The sequence below is a fragment of the Microtus ochrogaster genome, chromosome 1 (assembly GCF_000317375.1).
Source record: "Microtus ochrogaster isolate Prairie Vole_2 chromosome 1, MicOch1.0, whole genome shotgun sequence".
NCBI lineage: Eukaryota > Metazoa > Chordata > Mammalia > Rodentia > Cricetidae > Microtus > Microtus ochrogaster.
This window is the reverse complement of record NC_022009.1, coordinates 119,025,788-119,051,510: the sequence shown is the minus strand read 5'-3', so window position 1 is coordinate 119,051,510 and position 25,723 is coordinate 119,025,788. Positions and strand designations below refer to the sequence as shown.

Genomic DNA, 25,723 nt, shown 5'->3' with positions numbered 1-25,723 from the left:
TCTACTGCAGTGCAGAATAGAGCAAGGCAGGAATTCCAAGCAGAGATAGAGGAGAAAAGAAGGCAGAATCAAGGAGATGCCATATAGCTGCCAAAGGAGACAGATGCCAGAATCTTATCAGTAAACCACGAGCCTCGTGGTAAAATACAAATTAATAGGAATTGGTTAATTTAAGATGTAAGAGTTAGTTAATAAGAAGCCCAAGCTAATAGGCTGATCAGTGTTTTAATTAATATAGTTTCTGTGTTATTATTTCAATTCTGGGTGGCCAGGAAATGAATAAGCAGCCTCTCTGAATCCACATTTAGAACATTCTTTAAAAAAAATTGTATATTTTACAGACCAATCAGTTTCCCCTGCCTTCTCACTCCCCTCTCTCCCATTCCTTCCCCCACCTCCCTTCTACCCCACCATCCGTTCCTCTTCCCTCTCCATTCAGAAGGGGTAAGGCCTCCCCTGGGAATCAAGAAAGCATGGCATGTCAAGTTGAGGGAAGACCAAGCTTCTCTTTTATGTATCAAAGCATCCCACCATTGGGATTACAGTATGAAAAAAACATTAACTTTCTAAAAGGAATTCCTAATGTAATCACAGTCAAGACATTCTATGGAGAGCAGCACAGGGACCAGAGTGGAAGAACTATTTCATAGCAATGGATGTGTAGGTAACATGTGTGTGAAGGGCCAGTGACGGAAGGGAATACAGATTTAGAGCAGCCCCTAACAGCTTCAGAAATACCATGAGACAGTTAGTATTACAAATGAATTTGGAAAAGGAAACCAGTTTTGTGAATGATACTAAGATGATTGATCATCTACATTTAAAACTAATTTCATTTCCAAAAATATGTGTTTCCTTCAGGAATCTTAAATTATGCTTTATAATAATAAACTTTAAACAATAAAATTAACTCATGTTATCATAGAAAGTCACTTTTGATGTAATTAACTTTTATAAAGATTAGTGTAATAATCTAATATCTCCGACTGTAATCAGCTGACAATGGAAAATGAAATAATATATAACATATACATTGTCATATGTATTTATTATATTTAAACCACAATATGCTCTTACATTACATTTACATCTGATGTTCTAACAAGTTCAATTAGCTGTATTAACCCCAATTCTTACTAAAATTCTGGCCAGATGTGATGTAATGCTTGCTTGGTTTTATGTGGCCTGCAGCGTAAACACTCCCTATGGCCGACAGATTGCTCATCATGTACTTTAACCTGAAGGTGAGTCTTTTGTCAGCTGAGCACTACCAGGAGTAGAGTTTTCGAAAGTGTTTGCCAAACGCAAGATGTTTCCTTCTAAATAGTCCATGTCCTTTGTCTAAACCCACACATGCGCCTCACACCCTCCCCCTCTTTCCCCTACAGCCATCATGCAACCCTCTAGGAGTCGGCCACTAAATCCTAGTTGCCACAATCTCACCTTTACATAACCTCAGTTATCAGTTAGGGGTCCTCCTTGGCGATTCCGATTTTCACTGAAAAAGCTTGCAGTGAGGTTTGGTAACAAAACCAGGGTCTGTACCTCAAAAGATTGAGGGGGAAAGGCAGGTGCAAGACTTTGCCCATCTCATGCTTTTCACGAATTATTCTCTCAGCAGCCTCGCAATGCTGAACAGTTAACTATAAGGAAATTGTGATGATATGTAGGAGGTGGCTGAATTATTGCTACAAAACTGTTGCTAAATAGATTATGTATTGTACAATTTATTGACCAACCAAATTATTCTCCAATGTTCTACGCTAAGCATGAGGCTCCGTACTACTGCACATCTTCCAGAAGGAAGCACAAGATGAAACACTGCCATCTTCAGTGTCAGTCAATAGGAGGTGATTGGACTTACAGGTTTCACCTAGGCTATGTCTGTGACACAGCTGGGTTTTTTTTTCTTTCTTTGCTTTTATTTGAAATATTTCAATATCCACAGTAGAGGAAAATAGATCAGAGTTATTTGTTTTTAAATGTGAAAAGAAATATTTTGAATATGTGTTCATACTAATAAACATAATTGTGTGTACTCATATCCATTTGTAACTATGTGTAGTTTAGGTTTATCAGCATCATTCAGAGCAGAGTCTCTGATTTCCACTGTATTTTCCAGAATTTTATTTAAAACAAAATCATGCTAACAAGGATCTAGAAGCTATTTGAAGAGTTAGAATGAGAATTCACAGTGTGCTCCTAGTCTGATAAGGATTTTATATGTAGTATCTAACCACAATTTCTTAGTTTGCTCATTTTTATTTTCTGTTACAGCCGAAGAATTGAAGCTCAAAATGGGCACGTGCCATGCTCAAATCACAGAACTGTCAGACTATTGAAATATTCTCCTATTACAAAACACATTCACTTTCAGCTAACCAGTGCATGTGTGTGTGTTGTGTGTGTGCATTTGTGTGTGTTTGTGTGTTTTCACATTTTTAAAGGAATAAAGGCTTTGAAATAACTTTTGATGGTTTTAGAATATTTTTTATTATTCTCTTAAATTCTTTCAAGTACGAAGAGAAAAGCTGTGACAGACAGGTGCATGAATGGTTCTTTTGGCTTTCTAAAAATGTAGATATCTTACTGCAAATGCTCAGTCTCTATGTTTCTAGGAAGAACCAGAAATAAGCCTCAACAGGGATAATCAGAAGCAATCCTTAGCATAGTCTTTACACAACCAGAGCTTTGTTTTGCTGCACACTTTGAGGATCACAGAGACCTATCACATTAAGATTATATTTTAAGTTTATTGAGGGCCAGTGCATGCACATACATCTTCATTTTGCATTTTTCTATAACTATAATAAATAGCTAATGTAACTTCCATGACTACTTTATAAAATAGTATTTTATATTAGTATCACAGATGTGGCACTGATAAGAAAATCAGAAGAATAAAGTCAAATGTCATGAGTACAATCATAACAAATAAAAAGCAAGTTGTCAGTTACTTATAATTAAATTTTAAGAAAAAGTTAAGTGGTAATTGTTAGGAAAAATAAAAGGAATAAAGAAATTACGACTTTAGATTAGCAATTTGGCTTTAATTTTTACTTTTATAACTCAAAACTTATCTATTTAAATATTTGCTTATGAAGATGTTTGCTCTTCCCGGAGACACTATAGAAAAATTTCGTTGATTGACAGGTCTGGGTAGGCTCCTGCTTGTTTGCTCATACTTACCTTCAATCTTTGATGTAAGAGCGAGTAACAAGATTCTTTGCTGACGTTTCTACCTCCATCAAAATTAGGCTCAGAGAAATAGGCCCCAAATGAGAGTTCCAAAACCTCAGAAACTATCAGAATTTACACTAGTCAAAAATGATCAATGAGCAAAGGTGACAGCCTGAGTCCAGGCAGTCTACGTCACCACACAGCCACTCTGTGGTAAAGGCGATCAAGAAGATACCTGCGCAGTTGCCTGGCCTTTACTTAACATGGACTTCAGCTGCGGCACACATGTGTGGCCTTCATCATTCCCTTTCTGTATCTACCGTCATGACACAACACGATGAAGAAAATTCACCATCTTGTATCACACAATAGAGATAAAAATCAAATGTGATCATGAAAAAAATGATAAAAAGTTTAAAGCGGAGGATACTCTATTTAGCCTGGGTTCGCCAAATGTCCATTGAAATGTGCAAGCGAGTACACATGAAATCAGCTTTAAACGTTTCTGTATGGCACATTTTTATCCTAACTCCAAGGGAGTACCATATGGCACACGCCGTGATGACAAAGGATTTTTCTTACTAATGGACACTGGGGCGGAGCGACTCTGCTGCAGGGGAGGTCACAGCGCAGCTGCCGCTTCAATGGCTGCTCTGCCACTGGCAGAATCAGAAAGAGGCAAAGTTCAAACCACACATAAGCACAGCAATGATTGTGAGAGGACCTAAAACGTTACAGCCTGTTTGGAAAAAGGAACTGTGCAAGGATTTAACTTCTCACATGAGCGCCCAGGAAGTCAGAGTCTGGAACATCTTTTGTGCACTGGCGCACTGATGCTCGTCCTGGAAGAAAAACGGCATCAGCTTTCAGACCTCTCCAAGTCTGTTTTGAGAATTTTAAGATTTCTATTCCTCATAAACACATTTTTTTAAAAATATTTTTATGTTCTGCGTGTGTCACAAACTACAAAGGACAACGCTGTAAAATGTGTAGTGTGCATGTGTATATATATAAATAGATGTGTGTGTGTGTGTGTGTGTGTGTGTGTGTGTGTGTTGGAGGTTGGGCTCAATACATACGGGTCTTCCTAGCAGAATCTTCCACAAACAGAGAAGAGATGTCTTCATCCACGCCCGCTTCATTCCTAGCAATGCACGTGTACGCTCCAGTGTCTTCATAGCGCACATTACTGATGTGGACCTCACTGCCGTTTGCTGGAAACAGAAGGCAAACAGGGCTTGTAAGAACGGTTTTAGCTTTGGCACTGCGCGTTCCGATTACACGGTCAAACATCTCACTGCGCTTGTCCTAATTAAACTGTTTTCTTTCCTTCTCCTATATTTGGGAGATGGGCCCCGTTGCTCCAGAGGTTCTCAAGTGTTTGTACATTGTCTTGTCTCTCCATTGACGAGAGCTCAGCACTAGCAAATGAGACTTTACATTTTATAACATCTCCTCTTCCTAAATTTATATAAAATATTTCTTATTTGTAACGATTGTCTTATTGACATATGTATTTATATTTAAAACAAAAAATGCAAACTAAGATTTTTTTCTAAAGATCAAATAGCAACAATCTTGTCCACTTAAAGTAGCACATGTGAAAATCTTCCACAGATTGAGTAGATGCTATCAATAAGTCTATCATCTCATTAAGAAAAGTCACTGTCATGGATTAAGTGAATTATATCAGTAATTCTCATTAAGGAAGTTAACAGTGTACTGCTGTCACTTAAGCAGCCTTATTAGATATTTGGAAATATTAAAAAAAGCAGACAAGCAGGTAATAACTTAATTGTCTAAACCTTTCCCCAAAACTTACCTTAAATAAATTATATGTAAGAAATATAACCACCACAAGTACATTTAAGATTTCAAATCTTGGTGAGAGACTATTTTAATCAAATCCTTGAATAATAAGTTGAATCTTTCAGCACCAAAACCAAGGAGTATTTAATTATGTATGACATGCTGGAAAAAAGCTAGGACCTTCACATATCTTATTAGATAATCTACACAAATGCTATTTAATTATCAGATGAAGAGTTTGAGATTCATAGAATGAATTCTTACAAGTACTCAAGTTCAAAGGCTTGATTTTTATGAGAACTATGTACGTCAAAACCTGTGTTCTATTGCTATCATGAGTTTTATCTCTCTTCTCTCCTCATTTTTATGTAAATGTCTCTCTGGTGTCAGGCATCTAGGCTCCATGTTGCTGGGTCACAAATGCAGCAATGCAGCATATAGCAGATTGGAACCCAACTCTATGTAGTAGGTGAAGGACAGGTAAATTGGTGTGGTTCTGTTAGAGAAAAAAGTGTTGGTTGTGACAGAAGGGGGGAAGTATCTTCTCCCACAAACAGCTATTAGAAAATGTGGCTTTAAGCGGAATGCCTCCCATAGGCTTCTGTGTTTGAACATTTGGTCCTTAGAAGATGGCACTGTTTGGGAAGTGCCTGGATTCTTTAGGAGGTAAACACTCTGTAGGGAAATGGGTCATTGAAAGTAAACCTTGGAGCTTCATAAAGCAGATGCATTACCTACTCACTCTTTACAGCCTATCTTTGAAAACAAATGGAATGTGTCCCTTCAAGGGAAAGCCAGAATAAACCCTTCTTTGCTTAAACTGCTTTTATCAGCTCTTTTGTCTCAAAAATGAGGCGTTAGTAATACAGAAGAAAACATCTGACTCAACTTGTCTGAGTGATTGAGATTAACAGCACTTGTGCTTGCCTTTAGAGACTCAGCCAACAACAATCAGCAGGGAGCCATTCCCCAAGAAGGAAGTGATACTCACTAAGGTCTACTTTATTTCACTGTATTTACTAATTTCAATTTTCTTTTATTAGTTATAGTTTTGTATTTTTACTTTTAAGTTGTTGTGTAGCTGATAATGCATCTAAACTGGCTTTTGAAGACTGCCCTTTCTTTCTCTGTCCCTATCCTACACTGCTTTTTCTGGTGTTTCTAATACCTGTGACTAAACATGTTTTCTTATTCATTTACCCTTTTCCTTTATAACCAATATCCATCTCCTTCTCATTGATGCTTAATTAGTGGCAGCCTATAGATCTATGAAATGATCTGAAAAACTGTGTGATACATTTATTAGTTCTTAAAATTTGCTGTATATTGTTAGACTTTTTTATTTTTTAGTATTCTAAGATTCAAGATTAGTTTATTTATTGGAGATCTCTCAGAATTTTTTCGATATATGATGTTTATGTGTGTGTTTCTATGTCTCTATAAGCACTTATGGCTGAAAATTGTCCTGTCAAAACTCCCTGATTCTTGTTCTGGGAAATTGTCCTATTATTTTAATTTAATAACAAGGTATTTATATGTGTTCTCCAGTTTACTCAGTGACTGATTGATCTTCCAAAGAATATTGCTTAGTCTGCAACCAAATAGTTTCTGCTGTTTCTCTTTTTGATTTTCATTTACACTTAAATCTGATAATACACAAGGAATTTTTTCAACTATATTTTTAAGGCTAGCCTTATGACCTAAAGTGTCTTAGAGATGTAACCATGGCTCACTGAGAGGAGTATGTATTTCATGTATGGTGGAATATTGTGTAGATAAATATAAATTCAGTTGACCTATAGTATAGTTAAGTTCTGAAGTTCCTTTGTTTTCATTTATAAAGAAACATCTGTAGATAAGGGCAGAGTATTGAAGACTTCATCATTTATCTATCATTACAAGCAAATGGCTTAACATGAAATAAATGGAAATGATCAGGAAGTAATACTTAAACTTCCTGTTCTCAGGAAGTCAGTGATGGGACACTTGGAAGAATCGAAGGATGGGTCCGATGTTCTTTTTTTCTTGTTGATTTCTATGTTTCTTTCTGCACCATTGCTCCCATCCTGTCTCTTTAAAATACTTTCCTCCAAAAAAAAACAGGGAGAACCATTGCCTTCTCTTAGTCTATGTTTTCCAAATATGGAATGTTTTTGTATTATTTTTGTATATCATTTCTAATCTCACCAAAGAGAATGTTATTGATTCTTCTTTTCCAAACACCTTCAGTTCAAGCTGCCGACCCAGCCCGGGTATGCATTTGAAGATTCTTCTCTTCAAGCTGCCGACCCAGCCCGGGTATGCATTTGAAGATTCTTCTCTTAGTTCTCTCTGTATCTGGCGCAGCTGAACATGTCCCTCATATTAACGCTTCCTTTTCTTCGCTAGTATCCCTGGGTGTTCTTCCACTTTCTTGAATTTTACTCTTCTTCCACCATATATCTGCACTTGTATACTAATAAAATGTCTAATATGTGATAGGGTGAGATTTTATTTCTCTTCATTCATGTATTACCCTATAGTTACTCAGTCTGTTCATAGACTTTGACCCAATGTACAAATATTAAAGACATATCTAGATAAATAATTGAATAATCACAGTATTAAATTTTCATCCTGAACTACATTATCCGTAGTACACAGTTTTCTTCCTCTTGAGCTGTGCTTCCTTCTCTTTATCTAACATTTGTACTTATTTTCTCAATAATCTCTACATTTATAATTATAATTGATAAAAACTCTTTTTCACTTTTTATGTTTCAGATTGGAATGAAGAACTTTTATAATCTCTCTTGCTGATATTCCTGGAAGCAGGCAGACACAGGTTTGTATAATATAAGTTACTGTCAGAAATGATTAAGATGGGGCAGGAGTAAGTGATGATTGGAATTTTCTTCATTCTATTTCTATTAATTTGATTAGCCTTTTGTGCCTGGGTTACAAGCTCTGAAATGGAAGAAGCAAGCATAAATACATAAAGGTGACAGTGTGTACCTGTCAATTATTTATTTAGTAAAATTTTGAACTTTTAAAGTTCAAAAGTTGTTTTATAGATTTGTAACTATTGACATAAACCAAAGTTTGAAATGTTTCACTTTAAAAATTACTGATTAAAATTATCTACTATTAAAATGGAATAATGTTTATTAAAATGATAAAAATAAAAATGGACTGATATTTATCAATACCATTTGAAGGAATTTACAAGGGACAATTGAAGAAATAATAAGGACTTTTATGCTCATACATCATCATGCCAGCAAGTGAGTTGTTGAGCATAACAATTTATAAAGCACATCAGAATTAGGTACATCTTTAAAGATATTAGAGTCAACAAATCATACTTAACTGCTTTTTTATTACTTAAATTACTTAGCCTTATTAAAAATCATTCATTTTCATTTTCAACTTGTGATCTATTTCATCTATATAACAATTGATTAGTCATTTGTATATATTATCATATTAATAATTGAAAAATAGGCTCAAACTTCTTCCTACACCCTTATTTGGATACTGAAAGTTAGGTTTTCCAGCCCCTAAGCAGTTAGTCAAACTTCTCATCTTCCTCAACAAAGAGCTAAGGAATCAAAGACCTGGAGCAGTCAGGCCAAGCTCCAGCTCCTCATCTCCTGGTGCACACAAGTACATCTTCCCAAATCCCTAACTTCTAGCACCTTCTAGTTCTTTATAGAAGCAGGTAAAGAGTTCCCAGAACCTGATCATTCTGCCCAAACTTCTGAAGATGGCTGGTAAGTGCTATTGGAACCTGAGCCTCTAGACATTTCCAGATCTCCTAACACCCTTGTACGTGCAGTGGACAGATGAGCAGTCCCCAGACCACCAAACTCTGTTCAACCTTTCCACTCTACCAACTCAGATGTAAAAATTCCAATGCAGAAATGAAAACAACATGGATTTCTAGAAAAAAGACACGTCTGCCAATATTTACTAATCCTTTGATAAGGGAACCCAGTGAGAACTACCTGGAAGAACTTCAAGACAAGAATTCCAAAAAATGATTTTAACTATGTTAAGAAAACACTACTATTCTTCAAGTGTGGTTTTCTAATGAACTTTTCGCTTTGGTAGATTTAGGAATATCAGTTTAGTATTTGTGCAATGATGCTATCTCTTTTTTACTGAATTATATTTTCTTATATTATACTATAATGCCACAACTATCAATCCAGACTATTATACTCAGAAAAGCTATCTATTAAATTAATGGAGAAACTTTTTAAAAGAAACTTTTCTGTGATAAAAACAAATTAAAGAAATTTTTAATCACTAAGTAAGTTCTAACTCTACAGAAAATGCTAGAAGTGATACTTCAATCTGAAGATAATGATAAACACACTCAAGATGTCACAGGGAATAAGTAAACAATTGGAGAACAATTAATCAAAAGAGGTGTATAATTAAATATTGTACTTATCACAAAAATAATGGCATCCTATATTAATCTCTATGACAAGACTATTATTTATAACAGTAAACCTATTAGAGGAATGTATCAGCTTTTTCTTAGATGCAACCATGTTTTAATATTTCCAACAGTTATTGAAATAACTCATTTTTTTCATGTGATTTGTATTGCAATTTTTTTTTCTAAAATTTAATATAAAAGATCTACACACTCATTTAAGGAAAATAATGTAAGAAACAGGCACCTTGAAGTGTGAGCTGTTTGGAGAGCTTTGGTGTAATGTCAATTCCATTCTTCAGCCAGCCAAGCTGAGGGTCTGGTATGCCCTCGGCATGGCACCTAAGGCTTGCAGTTACCCCAGGTTCTCTGGCCTGACTCTCTGGATACACTCGTATGACTGGAGGAACTAAATGGGGAAGAAAAAATTGATGAGTAATCAGCATTTACCATTTGATCTTGGAAAATGAACAAAATTATATGATCCCTTATGAATTATTCATTTTCATTAGGTTGTATAATTAGTTTCCTGGTATAATTCTCTACTAAAATATCCCAGGGTTGCTTGGGGAAAGATAATTCTGGGCCTATGTCAGAAAAAATACAATTCAAACATGGGCTATCGTGTTTCAGAAACTGTAATCTTGAAAATATGAAACTTAAATAGGCTCCCACTTTCCTACTACAGGATGACTTATGCATTAAATTAACACATAAAAGCATTATAAAGAATTAAAACCTTTTGGATTCAGTTATTTAAATAACTGTGTAGTTAGAAAGGCACATATAGAGATTAATAATATTTTACACATAATAGTATACTAAAAACACACTATTAACAATAAGTTTTGTTAAAAATATGCAAGACTTTAAAAAACATTGTTGAAAGTATTTAAAGTAAATGAAATGTAAACTATAGTATTTTCATGATAAAAGAAACAAAGAAAGCATAAGAATAACTGAGTATCTCATTTTAATACTGAATTTGATGGTGATTTCTTAGGTATGGCACCGTAACCACAAACACCAACATAAAAATAAATAAACTGATTTTTAATTGAACTAAAATTTTGGATCATTACATAACATTGTCAGAAGACTTGGTTCAATTGCTAGGACAAACATGGTGGTTCACAAACATCCAGTTCCAGTTTCCTTTTTCTTTTTTCTTTTTTCTTTTTTTTTTTGCCAGTTCCAGTTTAAGGGAATCTGATACTCTCTCTTACCTCTGTTTGAATTAAACACATACATAACATACATACACACAATACATACATACGTGGAGAGGAAACACTCTTGCTCATAAAAGAAAGGAAATAAATCTAAAGCAATAAGAATGAATGGAAGGAAGTAAAACTAGAAAACAGTGCTGTCTATAATGTGTTTGACACAAAATATGGTACTTCAATGACATTCCCAGAATACACATTAATAAGAAGCAGGGTATAGAGGTGCAAGTTTGTAATTGGAGTTTATTTAGCAATTGTACCAAGTCTTCTGAAAGAGTAACCAGTACTCCAAACCACTAAGCTGCATTTCTTCGCCCCCCTTTATCTTTCTTGACAATGTTATGTGATGACTCAAAATTAGGATTAACCAGAATTACCATTAAAAGGTATTAGCAAGCTATTTATGATCTTCAGAGACCTAAAACTGGTTTAAAAAATAGTTCAAAATAAAAATCCATTTCTCATATTATGAGAAAGTTCAAAATACAAATGAACATCAACTAATGACTAAATCACAACATGTGGGTGTTTTTTTTTTGTTTTTTTTTTTTACATCATACAACAATATCTCCAGGGAACTTAAAGCTCTTAAGGATACTACAACACAAATGTTGAAGTTCTGATACTAAACAAAATCAGTCTGACAGGAAAGGTTATACACAATAACAGTCAATTTGTATGAAAAGCATATGGGTAAATGTGTTGAAACAGATTGACAGAACACTTGGAGGAAAGAACAGAAGGAACATTTACTAATTGGATGAGTATATGGACTATTTGGGCAGAGGCAATGTAGGATTAGATAGATGGGCATACAATGTTGTATCTCTCCAGCAGTATATCACTGATTTACATCATATCTGGATTTCTACCAGAATCAACACAAATAGCATAAGACCTAAAAATGTACTAGAACATTTACCTAAATTTAATCTACTAGTAAAATGTCCTTAAAGGTTGATATATTGTTTCACTAAAAGAACTAATAACACTAGGCCAGAGCAGGCCAGAGGCAGCAAACTCCACAAGAGCAGGACTGAACCAGCAACCTGGGCCGGAGTGGGCCTGTGAGGGTGAACTCCATGGGAGCAGGGACATTTGCAAAAGCAGGACTGGGCCAGAGACCTAGGCTGGAAAAGGCCTGAGGAGGCAACCTCCACAGGAGCAAGTAAGTACAGGGGAGTAACCATTGAGCAAGTGAACCAGAGCCAGAGACCTCTGCTGGTCTGGGTATGAATCTTGACGGAGTAGACCTGGGCCAGAACACCTACTGGTCCAAGCGCGAGTCTGTAACCTCTGAGGGAGTAGAGAGGTATCAGAAACCTCTGCAGGTTCTGGGTGTGAATCTGAAACTTCTGAGGGAGTAGGCCTGAGCCAGGTCCTCTACAGGTCTGGGCACGCCCAAGTCTGGTACATCTGAGAGAGTAGATTAGAGCCAGAGACCTTTGCAAGACTAACCCCAAGCCAGGGGCCTCTGCATGAGCGGATGCAGACTAGAGAGATTTACAGAAACAGGTCTTATCTGGCAACCTAGGCCAGAGCAGTCCTGAGACAGCAAACTCCACAGGAGCAGAACAAACCCCTGGACCGCTGAGCGGACTCCAGGAATGCAGAGTGACCAATGAGGTAACTAGAACGATGGAACTGACTGCACTATGAGGAAAAACCATCTAAGCCTTGGATCCACTGGCACCTGGAAGATTAATCACCAGAATCGCAGAAACCCCCAACCACACCAATTAGAGAAAAAGATGAATAGTAAAGGCAAGAACAAACATAATGCCACAAAGAGCAACATGACACCAGTAAAATCTGTTGACTCTACAACAACAAGACTTGAACAGATGTATATAGATGAAGCAGAAGAAAATGAACAAAAAAATAACTTCAGAAGAATGTTTGAGACTCTGTTGTTTATTAAAATCTGATTTACAAAGAAAATACCATTATTCTAGATCTTGCTGACACTATAAACCCCATGTAAATCACAAGATTTGGTGATAAGGTCCGGAATGTAGCTACCATCAAACCTGAATCCTCTTCTCTCTTTTTGGTGATTCTCTAGAGATCTAGATGAGGCAATCACCAAATGCAACAGATATAATACAGAGGAATCAGAGACAACCTTAGAAAGAACTGTAGGCTAGACTCTGTTGATACTGCCTTTAGCATTCTTAAACTTGGAAACCTCATAGGTATCCAAAATCATAATCACAGGAAGTAGCTGAATCCTATCCCCTCTGCAAATATAATTCAAAAAATATAACATAGGCATGTTGGGGAGTTAATATCTAGTTATATTTCTTAACCAGTGATTACAATGTAAATAATCTGCTTTGGTGTATCAGAAGCAACTCTAAAGGCCCTCATGATAACTTTGGCCAAAGTGTCACGTGCAAATTTAAATTTGTCTCATATATCTACCACTAAGTAGCTTTCATAGCATTTTATTTTGTTTAAGTTGAAAAGCAAAAGCTTTTTAAAAGGGTATGCTGGAACACCTGGGAAATTCATACAAAATGCCTTTGAAACACTCACACCCCGTCTCCAATCTCCTAACAAGCAGAGTGTCTGGAAATGAGCTTTTAGTGAAGACTTATATAAAGAGCCAGAAGGGAAAACAACTCTTAATAAATATTTAATAAAAGGAAGTGTTTCTTTTGACAGAATTTATGACCAAAATGAGAATCAATACAGTCTACAGCATTTCTCTCAGGACAGGAAATAAGAGACAGCATAAACATATTAGAGAATTAATTTTCTAGAGTAACTATCAATAAACTCAAAGGGAAAAATAGATTCTACATAATTCATATAAAATATATAGATTTTATGTAGGCTGTCTATAGTCACACTAATCCTGACTGGCAAAGGAAAGAGCTTCAGAGAGCCTCAATTTTTCCTGCATTGCTACCGGCGTCTCACCAAATACTCTTGAGCTGAGAGAAATGAAACTATTGAACACTACATCTTCACCATTGAAGTTTAATACGCAAATCAAATGTGTTTCGAGAAAGCAACAGATTCCTGGGGAAATATACATCTCACTTACACTACTGACAATAAGTGGTGGTAAGCAACAGAATCTGAGGTGATTGGTATAGCAATTATTGCATCTCAGTAACAAGCTAAGAATTTAAAAACAGTTCATTCCTGAGATTCATGTTTAAAGTATAACTGTTTAAAGATTGATGGCAACCTTAATTCAGAAGCTGACAATCCCCCAAAAGAATACTTCAAGTCCTTTGGGACATTCATTTCTATAATGAAGACACTATAAATCTGCCTTTTCTTTTTAACTGTTAGTACATATGGAAGGGATCTTATCTGTGTAAAAGGGTTCCCATGGCTATACAAACATAACACAAGCTACATTCATCTGAAAGGAAGGATCTCAGGGGGAAAGAAACGCCTCCCTAAGATCCAGCTATAGGACATTTCCTTAATTAGTGGTTGACGGGCCGGATCTGGCCCATTGTGAGTGATGCCATCCCTGGGCTGGTTATTGTGGTTTTTATAGGAAAGCAAGCTAAGAGAGCCATGATGAACAATCAGTGTCTTCTACATAAGCTCCTGATTCCAAGTCCCTATCGTGTTTGAGTTCCTGTCCTGACTTCCTTCAGTGATGGACTACAAGGTAGAAGCATAAATCAAATAAACCCCTTCCTTCTAAGCTTGGATTTGGTGTCAGTGTTTCATCAATAGCAGTAGAAATCCCAGGACAAGCTTTTATTCAGCTTAGATTGAGCAACCAATTTGGCCGCACTGACACAGACTTCCAATACTGTACATGAAAGTAAGTTTCTCAATATTCTCTTTGCTATTCATTTTTTTTCACTTTTCTTTCTTTTCAATTCTTTGGAGAAGAGGGTTGAGTCAGTTTTATGGCTACATCCTTTTTTGTACCTTTGTTTGTCCCCATATTTCTAATCCTCCTGCCTCAGGCTCCTGAGCACTGAAATCATTACCATCTGTGATTCGCTGTTTCCTAATGATATTTGATATCTCACAAAAATAAATTATGAATTGTTATCTCCAGTCAGAATTGTTTAAACTGATTATTTCACACAATATTGCCAAATAATGAACTGGTCAGATCTCTCAGTCTTTGCTTTACAAGTGTGAGGACCACAATTATATCCACAGAAGCAACCTAAAAGTAAAGCAGGTATGTAATATCATACAATCCCACCATTTAGGAGGCAGAGATGGAACTCTGCACAGTAGACTGGAAAGTTGAACGGTAAGAACTGATGAGTTAAATGTTCAACAAGAAAACCTGCAGAAACTCTAGAATTCTTGATGAAGACACGTACTATCAACGTAAGGCCTTTCCACACACACCACACACATATCTTCATGCACACCTGTGCACATAGATGTACCCGCACATGTGATACACACAGGTGTAATATAAATACACACATACATGAAAAATAGTCAAATAAAAATAATGCAAAATGATGCAATACTGAGTGAATATCTAAACTTATTTAACAACTGGGTTAGTGTTCTTAAAATAATCCGCAATGTATAACTGAATCATTGTAAAATAAAAGGGGGCACAAATGAATATGTAAGTTTTACTCATCTAAATTTTAACAAAACATTCAATTTGTTTGTTTTGAATATTTAGGCTAAAAAAATTAACCAAGTTTATATTAGCACTAACCTTTTATTTTCTTTCTTCTCTGAATTAACATGTCAAAGTTTGCTGAGTTCACAATTTAGAAATGAAACAAGGGAAAAAAGAAAGTGTTTCTCACCCAAATGCTTATTATCCAATCCTGAACATATAATATGCCTCTTTCTATAGTTCTACAAGACTCAACTAGTTGGTATTAAAACTCAAACCTAGACTTTTAGTTGTACTATCTATGACATGCAGAAAGATATTTAGGTATATTAAAATTTTTATTTTAAAGTATCATTGCCATATAAATGAACGCATCTATAGAAGTTTTCAAAGAATTCCAGTAAAAATTTTCAAGGAAATCTGGTAGTCAATTGTTCGTTCAAGATAAATATTAGCATATAAATAAATTGGAGAAAAATAAACAAAAGTTGTGTAAGGGTTCACATACTGTAAATGCAAATAATAAGATTCTGTAAGTGGGTAAATAGCTCATTAAAGTGTATGTACGACATTTTCATGAGTCATCCAAACTTTAGAGATGAAACTCTGATACTCAAAAGGTACAACTTAAAATGTAAAAAAACTAAAGTATATTTATAATTATATTTACTTAAGTCTTTCTGGAAATTTGGCTATTAATGTGAAAGTTTCCTATGAAACTTATACTGTATTCAGCATAAGTAGGAATAAAATTATCAGACAGATGGATCTATTCTAAAAGTCTGACGACTCTCATTGTATTTGGATAGACAAGTGTTTCTCTCTATGTTAGGAAAGATCCAAAAGAAGAATTTCATTCTAATAACTTTTCTGAGCTAACAGTAGAAAATTTCTAATAATAAGATGTTATCTTCATAACCTTAAAGATGCTTCTGTCTCAATCTCCACACATTCTGACTGTATTTTGTCAGAGTTACTGCTCTTTGTGTGGGCAGTATGCAGAAAGCGGAGCCTCAATGCAGATGGAATTTAGCTAGAGACAGAGATCCAGACCGAAGTGATGATTTCATTCCACTGGTCCATAGTCAGGGCACTGATTACTTTTCATTTGTTCGATGCCCTTATCTTGCTCTGTTCCGATGGATTCTACCACAGCTCTCCCACAAATTATTCAAACAGCTGCAACTGTGAGAAAGGATTCTGAGAAAGCTTGAGGGCAGGACTATAAATGTGTCTGAACTAGTGCTGATTCACAGCAGCATCTGGATTGCCCTGTTTGTATTATGACTTTCTTTGTCATTAAAGCAACTTTCCTATGAAAAATTACAGACTGGGTTTAATAAATATTTTAAATGCTACTGAGCCAGTCCAATGCCTTTTGTCTCTGACATTATTAAAGCCATCAATTTCTCTTTAACATTGTCCCAAAGCAGTCTTTTTATATTCATGAGATTCACACTGCCTCTTGTCAATATTATAGAGCTCTCTGATCACATTACTGTGGTCTCCATGAATGGATAGGCTGTAACAAACGTTGAAGGTAAAGTATCAAATTAAGATCAGTATACATATGGCTATAATCTTTTCTGAGATTTGTTTGTCTTTGTCTTCTATGCTATGCTGAGATATCACTCATTTTAAAGCTACTTTGATGGCAATAGTTTGTCTCAGTTTGATTAAATTGGATCTGATCTACTCATTCTTAATGCCGTGGATGCTTTCAAACTCCAGTTTCTAAGTTTCAAAAGGTATTAGTTTCAGAAACTCTTCCTGAAATACACAACACACACACACACTCTCTCTCTCTCTCTCTCTCTCTCTCTCTCTCTCTCTCTCTCTCTCTCTCTCTCTCTCCTCTCTCTCTCCTTTCTCAATAAAGACATTTTTAGACAACACATAAGATTTTGTTTCTCTGAACCTATAACAGAAAATATTAATGAAAAAGAGAAAGATACTGAACTTTAGCCTAGTACCGCTTTTATTTTATTTTATTTTATTTTATTTTGATAGCTTCATCTTTAACTGACTTACATATATGACTTAAATCATTCATTTGGGAGTCTCAAATTACTTATTTAAAAGTGTCCTTGCTAAGCTTAGTAAAATTTGAAAGATTTTTCTCCCACTTGCTGGCATGTTCTAAGAAATAAAATGTACAATTTCTAGGATGGGATTACAATGTTGCACCATTAGGCCAGGCTTCAAACTGCTCTAAAGAGATCAGGGTTGTGACTTCAAGGAAAGCGATCTGTGAGATCAACAACAGCCTGGGCTCTATAAAGAGGTGCTGGCTTTGTCCTGTTTAACTATTGCCAGCGGGACTCAAGGTGCTGTTATTCGCAAAATGGAAAGAGCAATTGAGAAAGCCTCCCCCCGATAAAAATGGACTGTGAGCAAAACCATAGGGGTTGTCTTGGCTAATGATTGCTGTGGCTGGACCATCTGTGACAGTGCCAATAACTGGTCCTGAGTTACATAAGAAAGCAAAATGAGGCTGGTTTGTAGTGGCACATGCTTTTAATCCCAGCACTCGGGAGGCAGAGGCAGGCGGATCTCAGATCTCTGTGAGTAATATAGTTTCTGGGTGATTATTTTGGGTTTGGGTGGCCGTGCGGGAAATGAACGAGCAGCCTCTTACTACACAAAGTATTAACACTATTCCCTGTTTTCTAATAAAAACAGAGTAGAAAATAAAATAAAAACCCTGCATATTACCAATCCCAGAAAATGTACTTCTTGTTCACATAAAATCTACATATTATTGTGTTAACCTTTATCTATAGTAGGATATTACTGTGACTAATGTAGTCATCTTTCAAAAGATGAATGGTTAGACAAACTTGTGCATATAAACCAGGGAGACACAGTAATCACCAATAGTAGCACAGAGATTGAGTAACCACCTGCTTTCTGATTGGATATAATGCCACACTCCACAGAAGGAAATTCATGTTAGCTACTGTTAAAATAGCCAGGCCCAATAGCTGGGAAGTTCACAGAGGCCTGATTTATTACTATTACAATGTGAAATGGATGCATTTTCATTATCAAACTGTTTCCTTGATTTGTATCTCTGTACTGATAAATTATTGCACATTTCAGATTTTATCAGAGAAATTGCTTAGTGCAATAAAAAGTAGTTAGTGAACTAATGCTTGAACTCACAGCAGCTGTCCATGCCAACACCAGGCTTGCATAACAATAAGACAGACATTTTAACATGGGGATGGAGGGGCGCATGAGCCTTATGACCAAGTGAGGCTTTATTAAGAGTTGTAGCGTCTAACAGGAAATGTCTGTTTTCTTTAAAGACATAGTGTCTGGTAAGTCAACCACACTCAGTAGATGGTTCCACACTCTTGATTACAGGGGCAACACAAACTTAAATTTGTAAGCTATTCAAAAAATAAAGGTATCAAGTTCAGAGGGTTGAAAAGTTTGAGTGTAGATCTTGAAGTAATTATCAGTGGAAATAGTGATAGATGATTATGATCAAAATATATGAAATTTAAAAAGTAATTAATAAAAGACTATATTTATAACCCATCTACTCTCCTAAAATATTTGATATCGCTCCCTCCACCAATTTGGCCAGAAAGCACACACCTGTTTTTGTCAAATATTACATAGCAAACTTGAACATGTTAAATTCCCAATTCATAGATTTAGAAAATTGCTTTATGTCAATTCAAAAGAGGCAACTTATTTGGAGAATCTTCTAATCCATTACAACTAAATAATCTAAAAATTTAAAAGAGAAACATACAAAGAAGATGTAGTAGGTGCTAAAAAGAAAATACCATAAAAATATTACAGATATGTTCAAACTAACTGGATAAAAATAAAACCATGAGTCATCCCTCACTATACAGATATTCATTGCTTATCTTTTTTAAAAGAAAATAAGTATTAAATTATCTGCAAAATGATTTTATGTATAATCAAATTAATATTATTAAAATTAACCATGGTTTGATTAAATTTAAATGCAAACTATTACATTTTATCATAAATATCTCCATTCTTAGGCTACATATACATAAATCATTATTAACTATATGCATGTATCCATACCTATATAAATATATGCACATGTCTGACTACATAAAAGCAAATTATTTAACATATTTCTCATATTTTGACCTGATACAATAGTAATTTAGAACGATAATCATAGCAGCAAAGAATACCTCACTTGGGACCCTTAGACCTAAAAATATCAAAATATGAATTGTCCTTACTCAAAGAAAAACTGCAGTTTTCAGTTTTATCAATAGATGGCAGACCCTTTACAATATGTTTTACTAAAAATAACAGTATTTACTCAAACATCTCAACTGATAAACAATATAGTTGATGTAAATAAATGATATAATAAACTTGATGTATGTAGTTTATCTTCCCTGTCTGTACTGTTTATCCCTTCTTTGACTTACCTATGTACTACTTCATTCTAGGTATTATATTCATTTTTCAAAATAGCACCAGCAATATAAAGTAGTTTTATATACATTTCATCATCCTTAAAAGTCTCACTACTTTTAAACCATCTTTTTTGTCACACTATATTTGAGCATTGATTGAAGAAATTTTTATAGGATATATAACCATTGTGGATTTTAGTAGTTGTTATAGAAACTTGTATATTTATTACTCATTATTTTGTGTCTTAATTTATTTTATTTGATACAGGTCTCTATATATCCTGGACTGTCCTGAAACTCTCCTTTTAGACCAGGAAGCTTTCAAATTCCTGGTCTTTCTGCCTTATTCCCCTGGGGATAAGACAATGGCTATTTTATTTTGAAATAACTAGTTTTCTTCAATCAAAAGCTGAATTGTTCAACAGAACTTTAAGAGAATAAATAATCTATTCATAGTGATGGAAGTATACTGACAGCCACAAATGGCACACATGTTAACCATCATTAACTCAAAGACATGACAAACCTTTACAGATTGTTTTAGTGGGTTTTAGATAATTTGTATATACATAGTGAGATAGCTGAGGGATCTCACCCAAGTATAAATACAAAACTCAGTTATGTTTACTGTAACTCATCAGGATGCCTGAAATAACTTCATACAAAATGTTCGGTGTGTCTCACTTTTGTCTATGACTCATCACACGAGGTTAGGTGTGAAATTTTTCATGTGTGCAGTATGTCAGCATTGAAAGGTTGCAGAAGCTGGAGCACATGAGATTTCAGGGTTGTGTGTTAGCAATGCCCAGCTTCTGTTTTGTTCTGTTAATCATACAGGGAATGACAGACAGGTTGCATTTCATTTTGAAGCATATTCTCACTTCTCACTTGGAGTGGTTCTGCAGAAGAATCCCACTTCCCCTCGGGAAAGCTGTCTGAAACTCTGATGCACTCGCTGACAATGCACCAGCAGCAAAAACAAACAAACAAACAACAAAAACCTTCCATATACTGAACAATAGTAAAGCCATCAACGCCTTCTGTCTATTCTGATGTTCCTTGTTACTTTGACATTCCATGACTGTCATTCCAGAGTCATCACATTCATCAAATTAGTCAAAAAGCAGTTCACTTTTTCACTGGGTCAATATGAAAGTTTTGATTGGCATTGAATTGTTCAAGTTTAGTTTATCTACAAGTTTCAACTAAACAGAAGGCCCTTTGTACTTAATATACTCTCAATAAACAATAGAATAAATTCACATACAAGAAATTAAAATGCTGCGAGGCTGAAATTTTTCCCAGATATCTATAACTACTTATCTTTCTGAATTGCAATCTTGCTCATTAATAGAAAACTTAAAGAAGTGAGGGATATATTCTTAGCACATTTTAAGACAGCTTTCTTCTTCAAATTGTACATTCTTTCTGAATTTGTTTGTCATGTCAAGCTTCAATGAGCTTATTGAAGAGTACATTTTTACTTGTGTCAGCAAAGCAAATATGGTTACATGGAATGGACCATTTATGTTTTAACAAAAGTCATTTGTTGATTATTTGATATGCTGAAAATAGTTCAATTAATAAAATGAGATTCCTAGTTCTCTTAAATATACAAGGAAAAACAATAAATTTAGGGAATAAATGTATCATTCAAATCTAATAACAAATCTACATGTACATTAAAATAGAAGGTGATGGTAGTATAATTTTCAAATTGAATATTGATTGAATATAGAACTCTGCTGACAATTATCTAAAGTGAAAGTGATTGCTTTGCAGTGTTTATTGACATGTTTGATGAGAGAAATCTCATTTGATCTCACAAAAATGACGTGAAATAAGAAATAAGGAAATAAGAAGAACATTTATACCAAAGACTATACACTAATTATTTTAAGCATTCTTGTGGTGTAAAAGAAAATCCATGTACAAGGTCTTGGATCTTATGAAATCTCACTAGAGTGTGTAATAAAGGACCATGGAAGTGTATTTAGTAAAAAATGCATTAAAGAAGAATAAAAATGTATTAATCTGAAGAACTCATAAAAGTATGTACATTTTATGTTTTATGTATACATTTTATGTATGTTTCCTTGTCCCACAGTGTCAGAAGACAGTCTATAACTGACTAACTATGGCAGAGAGTGGTCTATTTCTCTATATGTTTAAGTTCTGTACCCATCTATTGGACAACAATAAATAATAATATATATATGCAAAAAAATAAAGTCAAGTTTACTGATAAATTTCAACCAAGTTTTTTAATCACATGAGAATTAGTTACATGAGTGTAGCTATTGTTTGCTATAACTTCATTAATTTATACTAGTGTTTGAAAAATTAAATGTATTATTGTAACTACTTTGACTTGAACTACAATTCAAATAACATACAGAAGAAAGAACAACAAATTTTATTCAGTAGACAAAAAGCATGAGATCTTTCCACCAATAAAAGCAAAGAAAACCCAGAACACAAGGTAAATATATTATTAGTTTAAATGAAGTGAAATTTATTTTTAGATTATCGGTATTAACAAGTGCACACGCAAATTGTAAAGGGCGCTTAAATTCTAATTAAGCTATCTTGTGAATGTCCTCCTGCTAAATCTTTAAGCTCAAATCGGCATCATTACCACATTAACCTCCTTTGACTCTCTTGTTACACAAGTATCGTTACATTAATTAGTCTTTATGCTGTTTCTTAAAGTGTTGGCTACCTCATGATTATTTTAGAGTTTTCTCATTATTTCTAAACACAGTAGCAATTTACCCATGAAATATTCCTGCAGAATGTTGCATACTAGCCTAGTAAATCATATCGTGCTAATTTAAATATATCTCTCTAATTATAATTAGGTTATAATCTTAAGAACAAATGTGATACCAAAATATAGAATCAAGGATAGGAACCTTTATTTGCCCCAAGTAAAAATAATTCTGGCTTTAAGAAACTTAAGTATAAGTTAATCAAAGTGGGAAAAAGGTTATAGTATCTATGAATGAGTTGTCTGCCTGGGAAATCTGCTTTTAATAACAAGACTGTAAGCATGTCTCTGGCTTCATTAGGGCTGTCCTTATCCCACCCTAAATCCCCAGAACAGGAGAGAGAAACAGCTCTCATTAGTCTCCTGTAGGGAGAGTGCACATGCACAGCTCATGCTTTTACATCTGCTTTGCTGTCCTAACAAAGGCTCCTGATGCAGTTGTATCTCAGCCAGGAGGACTGCCTTCAGCAGCTCAGGGATTGTGGGCGATCCACAGAGTCGGCAAACTTACCACTCAATTGCCTTTTCTGTCTGAGGGAGTAAAACTTAATTCCCTGAAGCTATGGAGGTGAGGGGCTTAACTATCTGGGGCCGGGGAGAAAAAAGGGACACACACACACACACACACACACACACACACACACACACACACCTCCAACATGTCAGGATCTCACCTAGGATGCTGATGAATGGCAGACCTTCAGCAGGTGAAAGAAACTGAAGAGGCGACGCAAAGTAGGCAAACTACTAGACAGTCAAACAGACACACACTAGGACTTTTCTAAGTCTCAAAATTGAGTTCTTCATTTTATTACTTTTTCTATTGTTTTTTCTAATCTATTCTTTTTTGTTTTGTTCTTCTGCCTTCATGTTTCCCTGCTGTCTCTCTTGATTTTTTTTTTCTAGCTAACTCTGCCTCCCAAGTGCTGGAATTAAAAGCATGTGCCTGGTTACTAAGTTAATTTTCTCCTTTACAGTTTATATATCCCAGCAAAATCTTTCAAGCAGTATAAAATTACAATGTAGTTGCTTTCCATTTTTGAGGTGAATGATTACAATGCATCCAAGTTTTTAAAAAAAAAGCTTGTTTTTCATATGCCTTACATGGCTGAATATTTTACACTAGTAGAGGTAGAAAACAAATTGTCCAAAGAACATACACTCATATCCAAGCAACTTTTTATAGATTAACAAAGTATAGATAAGCAAGGTATTTTTCTCAGCTATTATATTTGTTGGCAGGCTGCATTTAGTGGTTACAAAGTAAAGATCAATCTCTTTATTATTTATATCAAAAGGTAATCTCACAAGAAATCTTTAAAGAATCACAAATCTAAACTTTTATATATGAAAAACAATCAGTCAGATGTATTTAAAATCCTTAGGGTGCACACCAACTCATCAACAGGTTTTTTTATATCAAGAATCTGAGGGCAGACATAGGCACAAGGAATTAATTATCACCCTTGATCACCAACCCATGCTAACAAGAAAGGTACTTCAGGCTACAACAACACAGCTGCCATTGTTCATGTTCCCTGACTTGTTGAGTTCCATGTTCAACTATTAAAAGTGTGTCTTTATAAACTTAATTGTTCCCCAAGATTTTTCACCTTAAAGCCATTAACAAAAAAACAACCAAAAAACAAAACAAAATCCCTTAACTTTACCTTAACTCACTATTTAAAGCTATGGTTTGCTATAATGCACACCAAAACCAATGGCCACATCTCCAAACACTAACATTAAAAGAACTTGAGCTATCTTGGCTTCTGGGACTCAATTTTCTTAATTATCAACCTAAGTCTATAGGGTTCCTCAAGAGAGACTATTAAGTCCTAGTTGCATGATGCTTCCTTGTTCTTATTTTCCCTCCTCTGCAGTCCCTGCTTTATCAGGGGTGAAACCATATCCTGTCTTTACCTATATTAATTTTCCCACTAAACTAATCTCTATCACAATCCCTGACTATATTTATTAAAAACCCTCTATCATCAACTTCTATTTAAGCTAACATGATTGTTATATAATCATTGCTTCAGATGAACAGTACAGCATAAGAGGAAACCTTCATAATAATCCACAAGTAAAAATACCCAATAGAATGGGATATTTCCATGATAATTATATTACATCTAAGGCAGTGGGGATCGCCCCACATCCATTCACATCATGACAGATAGCAGAGAAAAATGGCAGTGGCCAACATGTAAAGGCACAGCTGTAACAACAGACATTTGGAGCAGAAGCCCTCAGGGCCTTTTCTACTAAAGATTCACCCATCAGTGCCTTGCATTCTGGTGGGCTCATCTCCTCAAGTGAGGTGCCACCTGTTGCTGCTCTGACATGGTCACAACATTAGCTACAATAGCCACTATGTGATGAGGTCCATTGTGAGCAAAGATGCCTGTGAGTCTTCAAGCACCAGCATTCACAGTACAGGTCACATTTGTCTTTGCTATGAATTATTACTGTAATTTGCCCTTACTTGGTTATTAACTTAACAACAGGGAGAAAATAGAGTTGTGCTATTGTTTTTTGTTTTTTTTTTTATCTCTGCACACACTGTATTAGGTTTTGGAAAACTGACAGGCCAAAGTGAGGTTGGTAAGATAAATTCAGAAGAACCTGGGGATTTTGAGATGGACTCTGTGACAGTACAGTCCTTGAAACTGATTATTTTTGACTATGCCATTGTTAATTTCTACATCATGCTGTCTTAGTAGGTAGCATTAGACCTTCTTAAGTAAGGGCTAATTAGATTTGTTACCAGTGGGGATCATCAGAGAATATCTGTGTTCATGTAGGCAGAGTTGTCTAAATGATCCAGATTTTAGGAAGCAGACTGCCTTATGTATAGGCTATCATCACTCAGTTTTAAGTTTAGCGGACACAATGTTGTCTATTATTATTTATAAGGTTGAAGCAGATAAGTTCTTTTATGAAAAAATTCAGTTAGTTTTGATTTTTTTTTTTTGTGAGATAGATATTTATTTAGGGGTAAACTTACAAATCAGGATTCTCTGCTTGAACAATGGATGGAGATTAAATCCAAACAATCTCCAGGAGCAATCGGCGAAAAAGAGCAAGAGGAAGGAGAAAAGGGGCAGAGGCGGGTTCTGCGTGAGCGTACATAGTATAAGAGGCCACGCCCCAGTAGGCCGGTAATCACAAGCTACAGATCTCCCTACAGCACTCTACACTGGAGCTTTCAAGTCTGAATTCCTAAACCAAATACACTTTGCTACTTGATATTGTTCAGCCATGTCTCTTGTCTCTCGGATGGTTATTTCTCTGGGAGACCAGCTG

At 35.2% G+C, this 25,723-nt stretch overlaps 1 protein-coding gene across 1 annotated transcript in view; it reads right to left on the bottom strand.

Annotated features, from left to right (window-relative positions):
• Positions 1-25,723, bottom strand: part of Fstl5 (follistatin like 5) — a 398,938-nt gene that overhangs the window by 88,318 nt on the left and 284,897 nt on the right. The window contains exons 9-10 of the mRNA XM_005344117.3: positions 9,663-9,824; positions 4,260-4,394 (exon numbers count right to left, since the gene is read on the bottom strand). Of these exons, the coding sequence (XP_005344174.1) occupies positions 4,260-4,394; positions 9,663-9,824 (297 nt within the window). The remainder of the gene's footprint in view (positions 1-4,259; positions 4,395-9,662; positions 9,825-25,723) is intronic.